Source organism: Apteryx rowi, unplaced genomic scaffold (genome assembly GCF_003343035.1).
Source record: "Apteryx rowi isolate R43461 unplaced genomic scaffold, aptRow1 scaffold_207, whole genome shotgun sequence".
NCBI classification, from domain to species: Eukaryota; Metazoa; Chordata; class Aves; order Apterygiformes; family Apterygidae; genus Apteryx; species Apteryx rowi.
In genome coordinates, this window is record NW_020448386.1 from 808328 (window position 1) to 824478 (window position 16151).

The 16151-nt window shown below is 38.4% G+C and overlaps 1 protein-coding gene across 3 annotated transcripts in view; it reads left to right on the top strand.

Moving 5' to 3' along the window:
* Window positions 1-16151, top strand: part of GDA (guanine deaminase) — a 35030-nt gene that overhangs the window by 302 nt on the left and 18577 nt on the right. Inside the window, exons 1-6 of one of the 3 annotated variants that reach the window (XM_026064043.1) lie at window positions 315-333; window positions 5296-5384; window positions 7095-7266; window positions 10409-10496; window positions 11789-11894; window positions 14756-14783. In XM_026064043.1, the coding sequence (XP_025919828.1) occupies window positions 7105-7266; window positions 10409-10496; window positions 11789-11894; window positions 14756-14783 (384 nt within the window). In that variant the 5' untranslated portion in view covers window positions 315-333; window positions 5296-5384; window positions 7095-7104. Of the gene's footprint in view, window positions 1-314; window positions 334-5295; window positions 5444-7094; window positions 7267-10408; window positions 10497-11788; window positions 11895-14755; window positions 14784-16151 lie in introns of those variants that run through there. The other 2 variants (XM_026064042.1, XM_026064044.1) reach the window with 2 other exon arrangements.

Sequence of the window (16151 nt, forward strand, 5' to 3'; positions counted from 1 at the left end):
CGCTGCGCCCCTGCTCCCGGCCGGAAAGCGCGTTTTCGGCCCCAAATCCGCGCCCGCCGGCGGGTGAGGGGCGGGGGGCGTCTCCTCCCCGCTCGCTGCAGCTGCTCGGGGAGGAAAGTGGCACTTCTCCTCGCCTAAAGCGCGCGGTGGCCGCAAGGGGAGAGCGGCTGTCGTGGGCTGTTAGCGGTAACGGGCGCGGCCGCGGCACCTCCCTGGCACCGCTCTGCGGAGGGCAGGAACCGCTTCCCCAACTGCTTAAACTGTTTGCAGGGCACCGGCACGTTTGGACCATAAGCCTTTCTTTCAGTTTCGCGGGTGGATTTTTCATTCCCGGTAATAAACGTCAGAGGAGTACGAAAGATCGCTAATAATTGCGGTATACCTTCTACACTCATACGCTGCTCTCTGAGGCTTCTTTTTCTTTTTTTTTCTTTTTTTACCTCTTGTCACAAGAGAAAACATGGAGTAAGCCTGTAAGCAATTATGGAGATGAAAGGTAGCGGCTGGGCCTGTTAGTGCTTTGAGCTAAGTTTAAAGTGAGCGTTATTGCACTGGTTCTGGTGGGGAAGCTGTATCGTTCCGATAACAGTACCACAGTTTCACGAGGCACCTTGTGTAAGTCGACTGGTAATTCCCTGGAGACGCAATAATATATAGAGCTACCCCCTACACGCCCTGTATATAATCAGAAATTTCATTTTTTTTTCTTTTTGGTGGCTAAACAGCTGTGTCAGGCTTCAGTAGCGTTTGGAAGATGCGTAAAGCACACTTTGAATTTTGGACCCCTGAAAGTGTTTGCTTTCACCGTCCATACAGGTCAGTGAGGGCCTGTTTCCGCATGGCTCATGACTCCTATGGCGCGTGAGGAACTTGGTACAAGGCATTGCAAAGTCTACGAAAAGCTTTATCTTGACTTATGGGAGGTGAATAAGATCTTATAAAGCTATGTATTGGCTGATTTTTTGGAGCTGAATGAATAAAGGGTTTGCTTTCTGTAATTCAAGTGCAGGAGGCAGAAACTCACCCTGTCCAGCTCTCTAATGGAATTTTCTGGGAAAGAATCACTGCTTTGTGCCCTTGGGAAATCAAGACCTTTAAAAGATCTTCTCGAAAAACAGACACCTTAATAGGCTGTAGCCTAGTGATTTGTGCTCTTGGTCAGCCACTCTCTCCCTTTCTCCTAGTGAACAAGGATTCACTGGATATTCTTTTCTCTGCATAAACTGGCACATTCCCACAGAGTAGTTTAAAAAATTATTTTCCAGTAAAACACTTGGCCAAAAATAAAATTCCCACCAGAAGGGAGTAACAGGGAGTTTCTTCTCTTTTTAGTACAAATTCTTGCGATTTTACTATTCCAGTGCAATGATTTTTGGTACCATTTGGCCTATTACTTGTAGCTTTACTTCATACAAAACTTCCATTAGAATCCCCAAAGAGTTGGCTGTACAGGGGACATGATGGGTAGAAAATTGCTTTACTGTCCAAATATACACCAAAACTATTTCAGTATTACTTCCAAAGAGCTAAATTTAACTAGACGGGTATTGTTCTGGTGCCTCATGTTGCTGACTCCGTCGTGGGGAAATATTGCATGGTCTCTTACAGGGTGAACAGTGAGCTTTTGTGAGTGGGCAGATGCTGTTCCCTGGTATGTGTCTTCGTCTCTCCTCAAAATTAGCGCATGGTAACACTGCACAGTGCAGCATGGGCATATTTGGCTGGTAAAGGACTGAGACCAAAATGTTGGTCCTCTGTGCTTTGCCAGTAGTTGAAAAGGCAATTTTAGGAAAGGAAACATTGTTGTCAGGTATGACACCCCAGTTATCATAAGTTAACAAAACCTAGGTTTTGCTGAACAGTTGCAGTGTGGTACAGTTCTTGAGGAATTGGTTTTAGATAGAACAGTATTCTTCAGGGTAAAGAAAATAGAGGCAAATTCAAAGTATGAGTTATCATTGAAATGTTGGAATAATTAGCAGGGTCAAATGTTAAGTAAATGGAACAAATATTAAGATAAAAGCTGCTGTCGCTGAAGGCTTGGGAGGAGCCAGAATTGTAGAATAAGAGTTAATATTGTTAAGTATTGCCAAGCACAGGTGTTTGGCTTAAAGCCAGCTAGGATATCCAGTGACACATGTTGCACTTGGTTGCAGTTATGGCTGTACAGAGGGAGGCAGCAAGGCACCAGCATCGATGTGGTGTTCATTGCTTGGCCCTTCTCAGCAGGTTGTTGGGCCGTTCATTTGGCAGCCATGTCTAATAAATGATCCTGTCTTTCATCTAGACTCATGTTCCAGGTTGGGGAATCAGACAAGCAATGGACATCATGTCTTTAATAGCAAAATTCCTGAACATGGTAGCCTCATTAAACAGTGGCAGCAACCCAGTGAGGCCAAAAATAGGACATGTCAGGATCAGTGACAGAAGAGAGCTACATGTTACTGCTGGCAGCTAATAATTGTGTGGTTAGAGAGGGACGAGAAGGATGTGGGAAGGGAGAGAAGGATGAAGCATTTACCTGTGTTCGTTTAGGGGCCTTGTGGTAAGACACAACATAATTACAGGCACTGCTAGATCCAAAAAAGGCATGTTCCTTTGGCCAGTATCATTCATCTTCCACTCTTAGGGTAGCCAAGTTATTTACAAGGTGATGGTTGAAGGCACTCGGGTTTCACTGTAGTGGATACATATTTGACTAGAGAGACCACAGGTTGTGGCAGGAGTTTGAGCATCTCTTGGAATAAAAAAGGGCTGAGCTGGGCACCAGGGGAGGGAGATCTCAGCTCTTCATCTTTGGATCCTTTAGCCCCATCGCATGAGTGACACTGAAGTCCACATCAGAACTGATCAAAGCATTTGAGTGCTGGTGTTAGCACCCGTCAGTCTTCCTGCTCTTTGTGATGTGCCTAGCCCCAAGTACTGGTTGTTGCCCTTGGCTTCCTCCTCCATAAGCTGAAGGTCTTAGCCTTGCTTGTGCACTTTTCTCCATCTTTGGTGATGCTGGCATAGAGTTTGCTCTTGCCTTTATAGTGTTATGGTCCAGAACTAATTTGAAGGTCTGGTTCCTAGAGCAGTAGGGTAGTTATCCTTGAATGTAGAAGCAATCGCTCAGGAAAATGTCCAAGTCTGGGACCTCAAAGACTTTGAAGCACTCAAGGTTAAAAAAGTGGCCTCCTAAAGCAATGGGGATTATCTCTTGGATGACCAAGCAGATCTATTGAGAAGAGGTTAAGAATAAACAAAACCAAGCTTGTTACGTTTGAAAAGAGTGTAGACTTCTAGCTGATTCACCCCCAGCTACGTTTGACCATAATGGAACAGGTCTCAGGTTTAGGATTTGTTTCATGTGTTCAGCTCCCCTGAAACGTATTTTCTTAATTCCTCCATGATTTAAATGTTTCATTTATTTGAGCCCTAAGAGTGTATAACATCCACTTCTTTTCCATGGCAACGTCTGTTTCCAGCTTTTGCCATCTGGTATTTCATGTTTCTCTCTCTCTCTCTCTTTTTTTTTTTTTGTTCAGCAGCTCTAACATTAGTCATTCTGCATCCATTTTGACTTCAGTATCTGAGTGACATTTTCTTTATTGCTCATCAGAAATTTCAGTAGGTCTGTATTCTAATCCTTTTGCAGGTATATAACTAACTGAACTGGCTGAAGAGTCTAAATATTCCTCTTTAAAAGAAGAGATGTACTGCTTTATGTGAAATATTAATGGACTACAGTATTTTTGCAATTATTGCTAATACGTATTAACTTGCATGGTGTGGTTTTAGTATATTTTTTCTGACTAAAAATTTTTTAACATCTACTCCTAAGAGAATGTAATACAATTTAAAAAGCCATACCTGCACTTAAAAAACTAGGCAGCCAAAATCTTTTTATTGTCTGCATTTTAGTAAATAGCCTTTATTTATGTTCCCTTATATAAAAAAAATAGAAGGTAGAAAAGGTAGTATAATGCACATATAACGAAACAGCAGTGCAAATAGCTGCTAAATATGCTAAACAGTGCTCTTCTGTTCCTCTTGACCTGCATCCTAAGTTCCTTCCTATTGTTTTTTACAACTAGTGAATCTTGCCTTTACATGTTTTTTTTTAACTGCTGCCTTAGAAGCTGCAGTCATGAAGGTGATACAGATCCTCAATCTGGGAATTTTTATAGAAGCAGAAGGATGCTTGTATCAGTGAGATTATTCCCTTAAACTTAGAGGAACAAGGTCTTCATGACCATACTGAGGGAGTTAGAAGACCATAAGATGGTTTCAGGCAAAAATTATGGTTAGGCAAGAACTTAGAGTTTTGAAAGCCCAGAATATAATGTCTTTGGTCAGGGAGTCTTCCTCTACTCTATGAAATGTGATGGAAATTTGATCCTGCCGGAGTCTCTGGCAAGTGTTCTAATACAAATAAACAAAAGTCATAGTTGTTTGATTGTTTTTATGGTTTCTAACGATTATTCCTGCATTCTTAGACTCCCCACTCTTTGTTTCTTGAAGATTTGTCATGCCTAGTGTTGCCAGATGAGAGAAATAAAAAGTTTAGAATTCATCTGCTGAGAATCATGGTGTAGATAAAACCTCATGAAATTTAAAAATGAACAACAAGCATACTAAAATTGTAAGCTGGCAAGAGGAATTTAGCAGCTATAGATTTATGTCCTCTAGAAGTCACATGGGGACAAATTAGGCTTTAGTATTGTAGGTTTTTGAAATAAATAAAGATCTTAGGCATGCTTCTAGTCCATTTGGTAAAGTTAAAAGATTATTTGCATTTTCTCACTAAATTTATTTCATCCTCCTAGGCAGTTAAAAAATAAAAAGCTATACTAATGACATGAATGGAAAATTAGAAAATACTTAGCTCAATGCAAGACAGTCATAGGCAAAGCAATTAATTTGACCCCTCTGTTTTTAAATACTGTAATTACATTCCATTAAGGCTATCACATACTTACATCAAGAACTCCCTTACAGCTAGCATCATGGTACTTTACAGGAATGCCAGTGGATACTGAAGGCTCCCTGTGCAGTTCTGCCGATGTATCAGTTCAAAGTTAATTAATTCTTTTTTTACAAGAAGTTGCAAAGTAGGTTGGGTTATTCACTGGTTTATAAGTAGGTATTTCACAGTTGTACTTGACAGTCAGGTAGAACAAGTATTTCAATACAAACCTAATTCTTTTGTAGTAAGTGTGTAAAATCTGGTGTAAGATGACTTATTTTGCTTTCATATAAAGCTCATGTGAGATACCTATTTAAAGTATGTAACTATTTTTTTCTTTCTTTTAGATTGTGTTTTTGGAGCAAAATGATCAGCAAGAGCAACTGGCTAAGAAGTGGGGATTCAAAACATCTGACATAAGAGAACTGAGTAATCAGTATGTGTTTGGTTTGGATTAATTTCAGCAAATGCAGTTTGTTCCCTGAGTGAAGTAATGTGAGTCTATGTGAACAAAAAAGTCACAGAACACACTACAAATCCAATCTCATGAGCAAAACTCCCTTTCAGTTCCGTGAGAACTCTTAATCCAAGATGCAAGCGTCTTGGATTAGGTGTGGAGTGTGAACAGTCCATATGCTTTTGGCGTTCCTTGGGTTGGGACCACAGCCATGAGTGAATTTTGCTGGCTGATTCATACTGCACAGAGCAAAATGCTATATTTAGTTTTCATATATGACCTCTTCTGTTCATACAAAAGTAAACAACATTCTTTCTTGAGATTACATTCTATGTCCATGTTGCTAGCAGTGGGCTGCAACAATAGGTGCTAGCTGAAAACTCTACACTTAATAAATGTGGGTAGCATTAATGTTGCAGATACAGGACTAAATAGTTTGGGCCTTGACACCCTCTCTAATAAAAACGAGTTAAAGCTAGTTAAAAAATTAGATGATTTAAATCCTCTAAAGGTAGAGCCTTTCATTTCTACTTGTACTGCAGCAAGCATATTTCTTTTTTCTTCAGCCAATGAAATCCCCCACCCTTCAGGTGAAATGAAATGTTTTTGGATTGTACCTACTGTGCTTTACACACAGTAGCACAACTGTAAGCAACTAGTGACTTAAAGTCTAGAGCTGCAATATCATTTTAGTGCTCAGTTGTTAAAATATCTGTAGGCTTTGTTGGAACACCAATCATACAGAGTATATGAATCATGAGATGTTTTCTTCTTCATTTGAAATAGCCTGGGGAAAGTGGAAGGCGCTGGGAATGTGTATCAGATTGGGAAGGATCTTTCAGCATTTCTAGCACATTGGAAGAGGGGGATTTTTAAAAAGAAGAAATCATTGTTACCTCAGTAGCCGGGTAGAAGGCAGGAGGAGTGAGAGAAATTTAATACTGTACAGAGTTCCAGCACACAACTAAATAATTATAGTGATTTCCTGATAATGTTCATATTCTCATCCCTGTTATTGCATGAGTACTGCATGACAATGAACTATATTACAGTTTCATTGTAACTATATCTTTGCTATCAAAACACTGAACAGAGATTACTTATCAACATTTTCATTTGCATTTGTAGAAACAGTGACTCTTCTTCCATTAAACCTTGTATTTCACTGATTGATTATATATATAGAAACACATATAATGTAGAGGAAAACTGGGATGTAGAAAGTTACAGTATTGTAAATATAATCATCTGGCAGCTAAAGGCAACCAAAATATATCTATACTAGAAAGCAAGAGTGGGCCCAATTCTTCTCTTCTTCAGGCATATTCTACTGTGGAGTAATTTTGGTTATTGTGAAGTCAGCCTGGCTTTACTTATTAGTATTTACCCTTGGTAAATGTTTCAGTTAATTGGATTCATCAGGCTCCTGTATTAACTTCTAGTCCCAAATTATTTTCCTCTCTGCTAGCTACATACAAGTCTATATAAAGTTATCAGTCAGCTGCTTCATACAGTTAGAGTTTAGGGGTCAGTAGGGGTGGACGCACTGATGCTGAAAGAATGAGATTTATCAATACTGGCTATTTTCTCTGGTGATTTTCATTCAAGCATACTGTTAAAAACAAAATTATTAACTTAGAAAAGTTATTTGAAATTTTGGACTATTATGGTTTTCTTTTCTTTACCTAGTGAATTCTTCATGCCGGGATTGGTTGATACACACATTCATGCACCTCAGTATTCATTTGCTGGTACAAGAGTAGATCTACCTCTTTTGCAGTGGTTAACTACCTACACATTCCCAACAGAAGCCAAATACAAAGACAGTGATTTTGCAGAAGAAGTGTACACCAGAGTTGTTGTAAGTATTGCAAATGTCATTTACTTATTTGATTGTGTTCATATTTGTGAAATATATATATGTTTTCAGAAGGTTGGAAGAAATAGGAGAGGATGTTTTAATGTTATACAGCCACTGCTCTAATTGTCAGCTAAGACTGTCCCTTATTATTTCCCATCTTGTTCCTTGGTTGCTGATAGGACAATTCATTTAATCATATCACTAACAACTATATTGTTTATCATCTCTTCTGATATCCAAGTACATTGACTAATATTTAAGGTTGCTGTCAGAGCTAGTAAAGCTGGCTGGTACTGATAACCTCAATTCAGAAATAATCAAGTACAGTTAAAAGAAAAATCCAGAGGATATTTCCTTCTCTACACAAAAGACCTATATTATGAACACGTCTTTGGCAAAGACTATATGACAGAGAAGAGGCTTCTCCCAGTTAAGTGATTTGGGGTGTTCTGGACAAGTTGAAGAAGCAGCTTCTGCAGCTGAGGCTCTGTAGCAGGAATTCGTTTCATCACAGGGGCTTTAGCTGAAGTCTTTGAATGATATTTGTGGCGTAAGTAGAGAAGGACTGTTTTGAACTAGGCTGGTTCTAAGCAATATAAAGACTTAAAGGTCAAATTCCACTTGAAGAGCAATTAGCAGCTAGGTCAGATTGCTGAGTACTGATTCTGTCCTATAACTGAAATATATCCTTTAATAAGTAGGCTGATACGTCTTCACCAGATTAATTGACTTGGCCAGCATTACCTGTCTTGCATTTGTCTAATACTGTGACAACATGTGTTGTCAAAGTCACAACATTCTGGGTCTGAAATAACTAGTTATACTCTCCTTGCCACACAGACTTCAAAAAATGACCTTCTGCAGTCTGATGTAATAAGAACACTTACTAGCAGCTGGGTCATGAACTCTAGCAACCAACACATGTGACTGCAGTGATACAAAGCATAGAGATTATCTCACCATCCAGAAGTGTTCTTCAGCATCCTGCTACTGTCTCCATCAGTTCAGATTGGGTGAGATCAGGTGGTCAGTGCTCACTGTGACACGTATTTAATAATATCACCTGGAAAAGAGTGAGTAAAAACTGGAAATTAGTTGGAGGAGCATGAACACAATGGTTAGCTTCTTCCCCATGTGTATGAAATAGGACAATGTCAGGAAAGTGTCTTCACCCCCAGCTACTGCAGATTACTAGTAGGTCCACAACACTTCATGGCTGAGTGTGTCAGAACTGGATCTAGCAATCTAGATAGCTAATATTTTCAGCCACCTCTTTGGTGAAAAATATTCCGAAAGGCACCTTGTCAGAGTTTCTCCAGTCTTAATCAAGTTGAAAGACTGGATGACTTTAGATGTGACTTAGACGTAATTGCCATCAGTTTAGTAAAAGCTGTGCAGCTATGGTCCAAGAAAGGTAAAAGACATTTGAATGTGTAAAGGATTTCTGTAAATCAGTGCTGCAGTATTGCACTGAATATTTCCTGCAGAGCTCAAAAAGGCAGAAGGAGCTCAGAAAGCAGTGGTGATGGAAAAGGATGAAGATTAAAGGTAGGAAAAATGTAGGAAGAGAGACTGGAAAGAGCTGGTCTGTTTAGCAGGTGGTGATGGATGAGGAGGAAGATAAAAGTGTATAAAACAACTGGTCTGGGTGAGGAAGGTTAAAAGTTATACCATCTAGCTTGTGATACAGAAACAAGGTGATGGGTAGTAAATTAAAAAAAAGATAAGTAGAAGTAATCTTTCACACAATTTGGAATAGTACAGTGGATCTTGTTTTCACATAAGTTGAGGCCAAAATTGAGTAAGAGTTAAAGAGGATTAAAGAATTGCATTGGTATGAAAAATATCCTCATATATTGGAAATAAAACAGTGAATTTTTTCAGATTAATGTTTTATTTCCAATAAATTTTCTGTGCTTACTAAAAGTAAAGAATCAGTTGAAACTTGGCAGAATTTTAGCTGAAGCCTCCTGTTGTCCCTCAAATTTTGGAAAAGCCAGTGCTTTATGCTGACAAACATAAATGGAACAAAATGTTTTTAGATTTCATTTGACAAGGAAGTTACAAGTATAGAAGAAGTGAAGGCTGGCTTTTAAAAACTAAGAATGACAAAGGTAGTTTGTCTCAGTAGTGCAATTATTATTCTGAGACTCATTTTAGGCACACTTGAAGATATATTTTAATTAATGGCTTTAATTTGAACATTGTAGGGAAAAGACAGAGCTTTGCTTCATATTTATGAAGTAATTAGCTCTAGCCATTCTCAAAAATTGCATCAGATGGCCATGGGCTACTGCTGTCTCATTAAAAAAATAAATAAAATTCTCAAATTACAGTGTAACCAGGATACAAAGAAGTAATTTAAATCTTTATGGTGGATAGGTAGTCAATGAGGTATACATTGGTCCCAAGATAAAATGAAACTATAAATGACATCGTGACTTAATATAACTTAAAATGACTCTTCATGTTTTATGGGTATTTAGTGTTTTGTCTTTCAAAAGTAGTATGAACAGGTAGCAGCCACCTTTTCCTTTCAAATTGTATAATTAAATAAATAAATAAATAAATAAAGGTCTAAGCAATTGTTCTCAGCTTGCTTTTACCTTGAATTTTGTTAAATTGCATTCGGGGGTGAAGAAGTGTTTGTGTACCTGAAAGTCTATTTTTCCTAGCCACATCAGGTGGCCAAATGAAAGTCATTACTTTTTCCCCCAAACCTTGCTTTGCTAATGTTGGATAAACAGTGCTTCACTGTGAAAATCAGAGAGTTTTTCCAAACTAGGAAGTAACTTAGATGACTGGTTGTTTGTATTTCTAAATTTAATTCAAGTTAGACATAAGTTGGAATTTGATACCAGTTTGACTGAGGGAATTAAAGACAGATTTCTATGGATTTAACCACTGTTATAAACCTGTTTGGCTTTGAAAGAGGAATTTTTGTATTTATTAATATTCACATTTTAAAAAGCTATTATAAAATTAAAAAGCTGTATTTTACCTTTCCACTTCACTGCAGCTTCTGTTGAATTTTGCAGTAATTAAATGTTCTTGCAGTTTAAAATCACTGTTGGCCTGTTCTGCATTTTGGCAGCTTGGCTACTTTTTTTTGCAGAGAGTTGAAACTGATTTCTTTTTATAGAGACGAACTCTGAAGAATGGCACGACTACAGCTTGCTACTTTGCAACAATTTACACAGATACTTCTCTTCTCCTGGCTGAAATTATAGGTAAGACTACAAGAATGAGTTTTGAAGGATGTTGTACAGACTATGTTAGTTGAAGCAAACAGAGCTTAGGCATTTTAGATTAGCTAAGGTTCTGTCCCTCTGTTCATTCTTTTTATTCATTTTCTCTGTCATACCATGTCCCCAAAATCCGGTCCAGTTACCCCCATTCATTTATCTATCTTTCTCCTACTGTGTTAGCTTCCTCTCTCTCTGCTATTCTTCATTCCCAAATCAGCTGCTGACTGAACTTGAATTATGTCTACTGGAGTTGCTTTTCAGCTGCAGTTCTCTGCTCCTTCCAGCCTTTTGCAGTTTGAGGATTAAAGGGCTGAATGACAAAAGGTACAGTCAGTGCTTTAATTTCCTGCAACTCTCAAGTTTCAGTTGAGATTCAGCATCAAAAATCTCCACGCTCTCTTCAAAACCAGAACAGTGGGAGTTGCATCAGGATCTTATCCCTCCCTCCTTTCCACTGTTACAAACACCTGCTGTTTCTTTGCAAGTTTTGTGATACTTGCAGTGTATCTTAAAGCTCAGCTCCTGAAGGAGAATGATTTAATGAGAACCTCGATTTCCATCAGTAATTTTCTAGTTTGTCTGTTTTTGTAGTATACTCAACATCTCAGACATTAGAAGGGATCTAATGTAGAAACACATTTAGATGCTTAGCAATTAATATTACACGCATTCCTTTTAAATTTTACACATGAATTTTGAATCCTTTGATAGACCTCAAGAAAGGGGTTAGAAATAGCTCCGATTATTTTCTCCAGCCAAACGCACGTGGGAGGCACATTATAATCCTCCTTCCTCTGTCTTAACGAGAAGGGCTTTTTTGAGATGTTCATGCCTTTTCTCAGCTCAGGGTGCTCATCTGCTACAGTTACTGTACTTTGATGCATATGTTTCTCCCTGCCAGGAGACATTTCTCATCCTCTGCTTCCCAGTGGTTTCCTTCATATGCTACCATTATGAATTCTGGTTGTGGTTAAACAACAGTAATCCAGTCCTCAATTATAACACTTAAAAGTTGGGTCCTAATTTGGAAGAGGAGAGTTTCTATTTAAAAGGTTTTTTTCCTTTTTCCTTTTTGGCTCTAGAAGCCTCATGGATGGTCCCAACTGAAGATAAGAGTGTAAAATGTAAGATGAAGATAAGAGTGTAAATTCTGTTCATTCTTAATGAAGCTGTCTGGAGTGGAATTTGCTGTTTTGATTTCAATACCGGCTGTGTCAGAAGTTTTTGTAGAGAATGAGTGAGGCTAAGTTTTATTTTCTTATGCATCTCAACAGACAAATTTGGTCAACGAGCATTTGTTGGCAAAGTCTGTATGGATATGAATGACAGCGTTCCACAATACAAAGAGACTACTGCTGATTCTATCCAAGAGACAGAAAGGTAAGATAATTAAATTGATAGCACAGCCTTCAGAAATAAGACATTTTAATACACCTGCAAAGTGAATATGAGGCTGTTTAGGAATTTACAGGCCTAAATTTATTAGGAGCTTTCCTTTTTCTTCTTATGGCATTGATTCCTATGGTTCTGGCAGTTCATACTTACCCAGCTACTGCACAGCACATGCAGTTTCTCTCTAGCTCTTCGTGAGGATTGAGGAAGCTTCAGTTCTGGACATTAGAAGGAATATGTGTATGTTGTGGCCTCCTCTTTTCCCTTCACAGCTCTGTTTGTAGAAGCTATGTGACCTGATATGGGGGGAAGCAAGTCCTTTGCCCCCATTAACCACCGAGCTATTTCCTTCCCCCATTTAGGCTTATTCAAGTTGTGACAGTCAGCTTTCATGTACCCCATTTTAAGTGCACTGCAGTTCTTTCTTCCTCTAGCATAACATCAGTGAAATTACTGTAATTGCAACTAAGTGAATGAAAAAAACAAATAGAGAATGTACCTTGTGGATTTATTGTAGGTCAGAGGAGAAGCCAAGATTAGGGTATGGAAGCCTGCTATCTTAGGCCTCATCTTTCTTGTCTATGCTTGGAAAATGCTTAGGCAGATGTATAAATTTGCTTATGGAATATTTATATATTTGTTTAAGTGTTTCAGCTATCATGCTCAAAAAGTAAATACATGCCACCAGATATTTATATTACTGTTACCTATGTGAAATCTCTACCTTATTTTTGCAAGTTATGCTAGAAGAATGCCAGTAAAACTTATTTAAAGTTACAAAGTGTCATGGATTAATGGCATTTATTTTTACAGCTATTTTTCAAACATTTAAAATAGGGGGTTTTTGTGCTAAGTTTTGTTTTCCCTTTGCCTAAAAGCTACTTTTTTCTTAATACAGTGAGTCCTGCTGAATAGTCCTGAAAGTGTCAGAACTTCTAGTTCTGATTTTTTTAAAAGCTTCAGAACGATCTGAATAGCTTTCCTTTAAATTTTGGTCTTGTGTCGCCACCCTATTCTCCTGTGATTATGTTAATAGCAAGTGTTCCACGGCTTTGGAAGAGAGTGTGCAACAGGTGCTCCGTGGCTATCCTAGAGAAGAGAGCTGTGCACGTAGGCAGGAGAATTCACTTCCACCCTGCCAATACATTGCAGAAGGATTAAAAAGCTCTTCCTTTTCCATAAGAGGGGCACCTTTTTTTCTGTTTTTTCTTTTTTTTTTTTTAAGAACCTAAAAGATATGATCTAACACAGTGTCACAAAATTGATTACACTGATTTCAGTACTTCACAGTCAACCTATGGAAATATTTATATCTTATGTATGGAGATAATATGTAATTTCAAGTACTTTGTATATTTAATCTAAATTCAAATTAAGAATTTGAATCTACCCCTCTTCTGAGAGGAGGATCAATATAAAGTTAGATAATAGAAATCTAACATACATTATATCCTGCTTATAAGAGCAGTCATCTGGAAGGAGGAAGACCCATGTTCAGATCTGTTTTTCCCCTACAGATAGCAGTGGTTTGAACCTGAGCATCCTTCTTTTTAGAGAAGTGTGTGAACGAACAAGGTGTAGAGTACACGCCTTGTATACATATATATGTATATTGAAATAGGTCTTTCAGTTTCAAAACAATGCTGATACTTTTAATGAATGAGAAAAAGAATGAAAGTAACCAACCTGAGGTTTTGGATTATCATCTGAGAGAGCGATGCTTACGTTCTGGTTTCTGTTCCAGTGAACAGAATTAATTATTATATCAGGTGAATCATTAAGAGGAGAGACAGACGAACAGAAACCTAATTCACATTGCCTTTTGGCTTTCAAAGTTAGGCAATGGTGGGTTCAGATTCCATTGGTCATAGGCAGAAATTGAGCTTAGGTCTCTCTTTTCCAGCAGGTGATCTGGTAACAGCTTCAACATTGTGAATCTAGCATTATTTTCTTCCCACCTGAAGTTATTTAACAATGATCAGTGTTTGATTCAATATTTGTTATGACCAAAATTACATTTTTTTAAATAAAATGTGACATAAAAAAAATTCACAGAGACCCTGTCCAGAACCCTTTTCATGCTAGCTTTTGAGAGTTCTTTGTATATATGGCACATACAAGTTTTCAGGGCGTTCTTTCTCTTCAAAGTCAGAGAAAGTTTTGTTTACTCATCTGTATTACCCATATTGACTGTTTGAGAGTTTTTATAGAGAGTCTCTGGTGTAATTCCTTTTATTCAACAAAGTGTGTGAAGCTGTACTGTGTTTTCCATGAGGTAGATACTGTATGCACTAATATTAATATAAGCACTTCTAGAAAATCAAGAATTCTTTAAGTAAAGGAGGAATAGAGACCTATAAGTTTAAATCTCAACATATGCAACTACTGTAAAGGAGGTATGAAATATTGCAGCATCTTTTAAAAACAGGACTTTAAATGACAGAATGCATTTAATGCTGTGATTTAAATTCATGTACAGACAAATTAAAGTGTTTTTCTCTAATGTTGCTGCTGTAGCGTACAATTATGTTTTCAGCGAATTTAATATAACGTGTTTGGTTTCCACTGAGAACTCAGAGTAATTACCACATGTCTAAGGTTAATTATTACAAATGAAAAAAATCTGTGTATTTAGGGTCGAATTCACACCTGGCATAATTTGGTGCAGCTCTCCTAACTTCAGTGTGTTTCATCTTTTTATTTCATCTGAGAATCTGGCTCAGCTTTCTGTATAAGATTGATATATGTCTGAAATGCTTAATAAAATGCCTAAGTAAATATTTTCTGTATTTTTCTTAATTTATAACGTAAGTGACAATTATAACAGATTTTTTTCTATCCTTTTTCAGGTTTGTTAAAGAACTACTAGAAAAGAAAGTAAGTAGAGTTTTGCTTTGTGTTCACTTCTGTATTCAGAAAATGGTATGTGGATATATGGAATTACTAATCCCGCTGACAAACTTTAGTTACAAATCAATAAGTGACAAGTGGCTTAGTCACAAATCAATAAAAATAAGCCTTTCTGACAGCAATTCTCAGTCTGCACAAATTGTTCTGCTAGCCAGGTTGTTGAGAAGTGGTCTTGTAGCTGTATAAATTCAGTTTTGTGTGGTCAGAACACAGCAGAGTAATGTTCTGTAAATATTCTTTATTCACTTTAAAGTGCTTGGCTTCCTACAAAGGACAATTTTCTGTTAAAGAAAGGTGGAAATCAGTACGTCACTCTGTGGTATATCTAAGTACACTAATAAAAGAAGGTCCTTTCACCAACAAAAACATATGTCTATATGATTCAGTTACTAATCCATTACCAAATTAGTATTTTGAGATGGTGGAGTTCAGTATCCTGTGAGGAGGAAGCAGGCCAATAAGTAGGATCGCAACCCTGGACTTCAGGAGAGCAAACTTTGGCCTCTTTACAGACCTACTTGGAAGAATCCTATGGATTAGGGCCCTAGAAAGAAGGGGGGTCCAAGAGAGATGGTTAATCTCTTCCTCCAAGCTCAAGAACAGTGCATCCCTATGAGTAAGAAATCAAGCAAAGGGGGCAGGAGACCTGCATGGATGAGCAAGGGGCTCCTGGCAAAACTCAAACAGAAGAAGGAAGTATACAGAAAGTGGAAAGGGGGACAGRCCAYTTGGGAGGAATATAGGAACGTTGTCAGAGTATGCAGGGATGTGATGAGGAAGGCTAAGGCCCGTTTGGAATTAAATCTGGCAAGGGATGTCAAGGACAACAAGAAGGGCTTCTTCAAATACATCAGTACCAARAGGAAGACTAGGGAAAATGTGGGGCCTTTGCTGAATGGGGTGGGTGCCCTGATGACGAAGGATGCAGAGAAGGCAGAGTTACTGAATGCTGCCTTTGCTTCAGTCTTTACTGCTSAGGCCAGCCCTCAGGAACCCCAGACCCTGGAGGCAAGAGAGAAAGTCTGGAGAAAGGAAGACTTTTCCCGTGGTCGAGGAGGAGTGGGTTAGAGATCATTTAAGCAAACTTGACACCCACAAATCCATGGGCCCCGATGGGATGCACCCAYGAGTGCTGAGRGAGCTGGCGGATGTTATTGCTAGGCCACTCTCCATCATCTTTGAAAGGTCGTGGAGAACAGGAGAGGTGCCTGAAGACTAGAAGAAAGCCAGTGTCACCGCAGTCTTCAAAAAGGGCAAGAAGGAGGACCTGGGAAACTACAGGCCAGTCAGCCTCACCTGCATCCCTGGAAAGGTGATGGAGCAGCTCATCCTGGA